At 57.9% G+C, this 7639-nt stretch overlaps 1 protein-coding gene across 1 annotated transcript in view; it reads right to left on the bottom strand.

The window, feature by feature from the left end:
• Positions 1-5627, bottom strand: part of SUPT16H (SPT16 homolog, facilitates chromatin remodeling subunit) — a 6128-nt gene extending 501 nt beyond the window's left edge. Inside the window, 11 exon segments of the mRNA XM_086481489.1 lie at positions 21-94; positions 193-283; positions 1664-1836; positions 1943-2034; positions 2036-2095; positions 2182-2328; positions 3471-3623; positions 3855-3878; positions 3880-4026; positions 4573-4665; positions 5562-5627. Coding sequence (XP_086337615.1) covers positions 21-94; positions 193-283; positions 1664-1836; positions 1943-2034; positions 2036-2095; positions 2182-2328; positions 3471-3623; positions 3855-3878; positions 3880-4026; positions 4573-4665; positions 5562-5627 — 1120 coding nt within the window.
• Between the last annotated feature and the right edge of the window lie 2012 nt (positions 5628-7639).

A 7639-nucleotide genomic window follows, 5' to 3' on the forward strand; every position in this document is an offset into this window, starting at 1 on the left:
TGGGCCGAGGTGCTCCTCACCCTTCTTCAGGCGGTGCTGGTTCTTGCTGTTGATGACCAAGGAGCCCTCCCTGAACTCGATGCCCATGGCGAAGCTGGGGAGAGAGGGGACAGGGGTGGCCACCGGGATGTCCCCCGCCCTCTCGTCTCCACCCCCCCCCCCACCCCCCCCCCCCAAATCCCCTTTCCTCACCCCAAATTCTTGGTGATTTTGCTCAACAGCTCCGGCTTCTGCTTCTTCACCACGTCCATCACGGCGCCGTAGACGTCGCACAGCTTGGCCCCTGCCGGGACGGGGAGGTGGCACCTCGGTGGCCGCAGCAGAGGGGCGGGGTGGGGGGACGGACTCATGGGTCTTCTTGGGGGCTTAGGGATCTCCTTGAGGTCCCTGTGGGTCTCCCTGGGGTTCTGTGGGTCTTCCTCGAGATTCCACGGATCTCCTTGAGATCCCTATGGGTCTCCTTGAGATCCCTATGGGTCTCCTTGAGGTCCCTATGGTCTCCTTGAGGTCCCCTATGGGTCTCCTTGAGGTCCCTATGGGTCTCCCCGGGGCTCTATGGGTCTCCCCGAGGTCCCACGGATCTCCTTGGGGTCCCTATGGGTGGTCCTTGAGGTCTCTATGGCTCTCCTTGAGGTGCCTATAGGTCTCCTCGAGGTCCTATGGGTCTCCCTGGGGTTCTATGCATCTCTTTGAGGTTCCTCTGGGTCTCCTCAGGGTCATATGGCTCCCCTTGTTCTCCTATGGGTCTCCCTGGGGTCTATGGATCTCCTTGAGGTCCCTATGGGTCTCCTCAGGATCATATGGGTCCCCTCGTTCTCCTATGGGTCTCCCAAGCTTTCTATGGATCTCCTTGAGGTCCTATGGGTCTCCCTGGGGTTCTATGGGTCTTCCTCGAGGTCCCATGGATCTCCTTGGGGTCCCTATGGGTCTCCTTGAGGTGCCTGTAGGTCTCCTCAAAGTCCTACAGGTCTCCTCAAGGTCCTATGGGTCTCCCTGGGGTTCTATGGGTCTCCTTGAGGTCTCTATGGGTCTCCTTGAGGTGCCTATAGGTCTCTTCGAGGTCCTATGGGTCTCCCTGGGGTTCTATGGATCTCCTTGAGGTCCCTATGGGTCTCCCTGGGGTTCTGTGGGTCTTCCTCGAGATTCCATGGATCTCCTTGAGATCCCTATGGGTCTCCTTGAGGTCCCTATGGGTCTCCCCGGGGCTCTATGGGTCTCCCGAGGTCCACGGATCTCCTTGGGGTCCCTATGGGTGTCCTTGAGGTCTCTATGGCTTTCCTTGAGGTGCCTATAGGTCTCAAAGTCCTACGGGTCTCCTCGAGGTCCTATGGGTCTGCCTGGGGTTCTGTGGGTCTTCCTTGAGGTCCCATGGATCTCCTTGAAGTCCCTCTGGATCTCCCTAGGGTTTTAGGGATGTCTTTGGGGTCTCTATAGGTCTCCTTAAGGTCCCTACAGGTCTCCTTAGCTTCCTATAGATCTCCTTGACGTCCCATGGGTCTCCTTGAGGTCCCTACGGGTCTCCTTGAGGTCCCTACGGGTCTCCTTGAGGTCCCTACGGGTCTCCTTGAGGTCTCTACGGGTCTCCTCAGGGTCCCACAAGGCCTCCCAAGGACCGCCCCCCCCCCCCCCCCCCCCCCCAATGTCCCCAGCTGGTCCCCCTCACCGTGTCTCATCTCCTTCAACATCTCCTCCTGGAGCTGGAGGAGGAAGGCGTAGTGCTCCTGCATCTCCTGCGAAGGATCCACCATCAAGGTCCTCACCAGGTTGGAGCAGTAGGACTTGTACCGGATGCCCATGGCGCACGTGATGGCCCCGAAGTGCATGTGGTTCTTGTCGCTACGGAGGAGAACATCAACCCCGAGGGGTTTCGGGGGTAAAAACCAGCAAAAATCGGCCACTGAACCCCCCCCGACCCCCCCAAAAACCCGGAGGTTCTCCCGACCTGACGACGCTGAACTTGAGGTTGTAGTTGCCCGCCGCTCTGGATGATGGAGGGTAACACATCTCCACCGCCGAGGGGTCGGCCCCCGCCAGGGTATTTCTTCTCCTCGATGGCCTTCTCCACCGATTCGGCCAATTTGCTGTGCCGCACTTTCTGCGGGGGGTGACATCGTTATGACATCACCGCCCCTGCGTTTCCGGGCCTCTCCCCGCCCCGGCCCAAAAGCGGAGGTTTCCGACCTCGTCGGCGTCCACGATCTCCATCACGCGCTCCTTGAAGAACTTGGTGAAGACCTCGGAGGTGATGGCGGCCGCCTTGCGCATCAGGTTGAGCTCGCCGTCCTCCTTGGCGGCCATGGTGTAGGCCACCACGGCGCTGATGTCCACCTGCAGTTGAGGGACAACCCACGGCTGAGGGACAATGTCTGAAGGACTCAATGGCTGAGAGACACCAAGGGTTGAGGGACCCAATGGCTGAGGGACACCAAAGGTTGAGGAACCCAATGCCTGAAGAACACCAAAGGTTGAAGGACCCAAAGCTTGAGGGACCCAATGGTTGAGGGACACGAGATTGAAGGACACCAATGTTTGAGGGATCGAATGGCCGAGAGACACCAAAGGCTGAAGGACGATTGAGGAACACCAATGGTTGAGGAACCCAATGGCTGACGGACACCAAAGGCTGAGGGACCCAATGGTTGATGGGACAACGGTTGAGGGAGAATCGATGGTTGAGGGAGAACCAAAGGTTGAAGGACACCAAAGGTTGAGGACACCAAAGGTTGAGGGACCCAATGGTTGAGGGAGAACCAATGGTTGAGGGAGAACCAATGGTTGAGGGAGACCAATGGTTGAGGAGAACTGATGGTTGAGGGACACCAAAGGTTGAGGGATGACAGCTGAGGGACACCAAAGGCTGAGAAACAGTTGAGGGACCCAAAAGTTGACAGACCCAAGGGTTGAGAGAATGTTTGAGGGACCCAAAGGCTGAAGGACAATGGTTAAAGGACACCAAAGGTTGGGGGACACCAAAGGTTGAGACACCCAATGGTTGAAGGACCCAATGGTTGAGAGACCCAATGGTTGAGACAGCCAATGGTTGAGGGAGAACCAAAGGTTGAGGGACACCAAAGGTTGAGAGATGACAGTTTGAGGGACACCCAAAGGTTGAGGAACAGTTGATGGACCCAAAAGTTGACAGACCCAAGGGTTGAGAGAAAGTTTGAGGGACCCAAAGGCTGAACGACAATGGTTTAAAGGACACCAAAGGTTGGGGGACACCAAAGGTTGAGACACCCAATGGTTGAGAGACCCAGTGGTTGAGGGATCCAATGGTTGAGGGAGAACCAAAGATTGAGGGACACCAAAGGTTGAGACACCCAATGGTTGAGAGACCCAATGGTTGAGGGGACACCAAAGGTTGAGACCCCAACGTTTAAGGAAGCCAATGGTTGAGGGACCCCGATGGCTGAGGGACCTGACAAGGGCTGGGGCCCGCCCAAGGCGGTGGGACCCGCCCCCCCCCGGACCTTCTCGAAGCCCTCCTTGCTGAGACAGTCGTTCCAGCTCTTCATGAAGTCCCCGGGGAACTTGTCCTTGCTGAAGACCCCGATGCGCTTCCCGCCCTTGCTGCCCTTCAGCGCCTCGATCATCTTCTCAAAGTTGGCTTTGTTGCTCTCGTTCTGAGGAGAAAAAGGGAGAAACTGAGGAAAAAACGGCGGCTGGGGCCTACGTCTACCTCACGCCCACCTTCCTCCGCACCCCCATCCTCATCCCCACGCTCGGTTCCACCTCCATCTCCACCGACGTGGCTTCGGCCCACCTTCTTCTCCACCCCATGGCCACCTGAAGACCCCACCACCCCCTGAGGACACCTCCTCCACCCCGAGGCCCCTCCCCCAGAAGGTCCCCACCTTCTCCCGGACGAGGAGGGTGATGGGCGGGGACGCCGTTGGCGCTCTCCCCGCCTTTGCCGTGGGCCACCTGCTTGAGGAACTCCACTTTCTTCTTGCTGGCCATGAAGAAGATCTTCTCCTCGCAGAAGACCATGATGGTGTCCGTCAACTCGTAGCCGAAGAGCCACGTCTGCAGAGGACGGGGGGAGCAAGATGGCCACCCGGAAGCAGTGGGAGCTTTTCAAGGGTGGTGGATCTTCCCAAGATGGTGGTGGTGATGTCAAAGGGTGGGGGAACACTCCCATGGGTGGTGGGACCCGTCCAAGATGGCGGTGGTGACACCCAAGGGTGTAGGACCTTCCCCAACGCGGCGGTTGTGACCTCAAGGGGTGGTGGAAAACCCTCCCCAAGATGGCGGTGGTGACCCCCAAGGGGGATAAGACCCTGGACCCTCCCCAAGATGGCAGTGGTGACCCCCAAGGGTGGTGGGACCCTCCCCAAGATGGGCGGGGTGACCTCAAAGGGTGGTGGGACCCTCCCATGGGGAGTGGGATCCTCCCAAGATGGCGGTGGTGACCCCCAAGGGGGATGGGACCCTGGACCCTCCCCAAGATGGCGGTGGTGACCCCCAAGGGTGGTGGGACCCTCCCCAAGATGGCGGTGGTGACCCCCAAGGGTGGTGGGACCCTCCCCAAGATGGCGGTGGGACCCCCGCCCCCCCCCCGGCCCCACCCACCTGCAGGGCAGTGGACTTGGCGTAGACGATCTCCTCGTCCACCCCCACCGCCACCACGATGGCGTCCACCCCCCCCAGCTCCTCCTCCCCCTTCTGGGGTGGGGCAAAAAAAAGGGGGGGGAGGGGGCAACAGCATCACTGCCCTGCTCCTCCCCCACCCATGTAAGTCTCTTCAGGCCCCTCCCCCCACCCCAATAACCCCCTCACGCTCCTCCCCCACCCCCTACAGACCCTGAAGCCCCCCCTTAAACCCCTCCCCCACCCTACAACCCCCCCTCAGGCCCCAGTAACCCCTCCAGGCCCAACCCCCACAAACCCTCCCTCACCTCAGAACCCCCCCGCACAGGCTCCTCCCCTCCCCCAATAATCCCCTCCCCCACCCACTAAAACTCCTCAAGCCCCTCCCCAACCCTTAAGACCCACCCACACGCCCCCTAAACAGCCCTCAGGCTCCTCCCCCCACCCCCACAGCGCCCAAGCCCCTCCCCCCCTGCCCTAAAACACTCCTCATGCCCCTCCCCCCGGCCCTAAAACCCCCCTCAGGCCCCTCCCCCACGCCAATACCCCACTCAAGCCCATACCACTGCCTTAAATTCCCTCTCAGGCCCCTCCCCCACACTCAGGCCCCTCCCCCACCCTCTAAACCCCGCTCAGACCCCTCCCACACACTCTAAGCCCCCCCTTTAGCCCCCTCCCCCTCCCCCTAACCCCCCTCAAGCCCCTCCCCCACACCCTACACCCCCCTCAGGGCCCCTCCCCCTGCCCTAAAACCCCCTCAAGCCCCTCCCCCACCCCAATACCCGCCCTCAGGCCCCTCCCTCCACCCCAGCCTCCCCCTCAGGCCCCTCCTGCACCCCCTAAGCCCCTCCCCCACCCTCTAACCCCCCCCCTCAGGCCCCTCCCCCACCCTCTAACCCCCCCTCAGGCCCCTCCTCCCCCATACCCCCCCTCAGGCCTCACTCTCCTCCCCCCCCCGGCCCCTCCCCCACCTGCCAGCTCCCGTAGAGCCGCCTCAGGCGGCGGTAATAGGCCTCGCGGTCGAGGCTGAGCGCCATGAGGGGAGGCCCCGGGGCCGGGACCGGGACCCCGCGCCGCCGCCTTCCTCCTCCTCCTCCTCCCTCCTCCTCCTCCTCCTCCTCCCGCGCTGCTGCCCCCCGGAACCGCTTCCCGGCGCGACACTTCCGCTTCCGGGGCGGGCGGACAAGGGGGCGGGAGGCACGGGGGAGAGCGCGCGCTTGCGCAGTGGCGGGGAAGCGCGGCCGGCCGCGGCGTCACGTGATGAAGGGAACGGGCGGGGGGAGGGAGAGGCGGGAAAGCGCGGCGGCGCCCCGCGTCACGTGACAAGGGGGGGGCGGGGAAGAGCGGAGGCGTCTGCGTCACGTGATGAGGGGGAGGAGGGAAAATGCGGCGGCGCCCGCGTCACGTGATGGGGGGGGGGCCCCGCGGCGGCGGCGCGTCACCGTGATTGGTGGGGAAAGAGGCGGGAAACGGGTGAGCGCCCCCTGGTGGGCGGGGGGTGAATGGTGGGGTTAATTAGTGAGGGGGGATGATTAATGAGGGGGGAAATTAATGAGGGGGGAAAATTAATGAGGGGGGAAAATTAATGAGGGGGGAAAATTAATGAGGGGGGAAAATTAATGAGGGGGGAAAATCAATGAGGAGGGAAATCAATGAGGGGGGGGAAAATCAATGAGGGGGGGAAATCAATGAGGGGGGAAATTAATGAGGGGGAAATTAATGAGGGGGACATTAATGAGGGGGAAATTAATGAGGGGGGAAATTAATGAGGGGGAAATCAATGAGGGGGAAATCAATGAGGGGGAAATAATGAGGGGGAAATTAATGAGGGGGGAAATTAATGAGGGGGGAAATCAATGAGGGGGAAATTAATGAGGGGGAAATTAATGAGGGGGAAATTAATGAGGGGGAAATTAATGAGGGGGAAATCAAGGAGGGGGAAATTAATGAGGGGGAAATTAATGAGGGGGGAAATTAATGAGGGGGAAATTAATGAGGGGGAAAATTAATGAGGGGGAAATCAAGGAGGGGGAAAATCAAGGAGGGGGAAAATCAAGGAGGGGGAAATTAATGAGGGGGAAATTAATGAGGGGAAATTAATGAGGGGGAAATAATGAGGGGGAAATTAATGAGGGGGAAATTAATGAGGGGGAAATTAATGAGGGGAAAATTGATGAAGGATATAATGATAATTAATGATAATTAATGAGGGAGATGATAATTAATGAGGGATATTACCCCGGAGGGGGGGTAATTAGCAAACGGAGGGGGGGGTGGGGGGGGTGGGTGTACGCTCCTGGAGGGGTAATTAGTGAGGAGGTTAATTAACAAAGGGGGTAATTAAGGGAGGGGGGGACTGCAGGCTGTCAGGGGGGTAATTAATGGGGGGGTTAATTAGGGGTAATTAAGGGAGTTAATGAAGCGGGAATAATAAGGACTTAATTAGGGGGTAATTAATGGGGTGGATTAATGGGGTAATTAATGGGTGAGGGGATAATTAATGGGGGATAATCAAAGGGAGGAATTAAGAGTTAATTAAGGGGTGAAGACATTAATGGGCAAGGGGGCAATTAACGGGGGAAGTACAGGGGGAATTAAGGATGATTAAGGGTAATTAATGATTTAATGAGGTAATTAGGGTGTTCACTAATGGGGTGATTAGAGGGGGCAGTTAAGGCGGTAATTAATGGGGGAATGACTAGAAATAATCAAGGGGAGTTAATGGAGGAGTTAATTAAAGGGGGTTAAGTGCTTCATTAAATGGATAAAGGGGTAATTAATGGAGTAATTAAGGGAGATAAGGCCTTAATTAAACAGTTAAGTAGTTAAGGGCATAATAACTGAGGGGAGTTAATTAAAGGGGTAATTAAGGGCCTAATAAAGGGGTTGTTAAGGGTCTAAAGGGGTAATTAAAGGGGTAATTAAAAGAATAATTAATTGCATAATCAACAGGGATAATTAAGGAAATAGGTAATGGAGTATTTAAGAAGGAATTAATTAAAGAGGATAATTAAAGGCCTCACTGTGGGTTTCAGGAGGTAATTAAGGG

The sequence above is a fragment of the Leptosomus discolor genome, unplaced genomic scaffold (genome assembly GCF_034619465.1).
Source record: "Leptosomus discolor isolate bLepDis1 unplaced genomic scaffold, bLepDis1.hap2 HAP2_SCAFFOLD_31, whole genome shotgun sequence".
NCBI classification, from domain to species: Eukaryota; Metazoa; Chordata; class Aves; order Leptosomiformes; family Leptosomidae; genus Leptosomus; species Leptosomus discolor.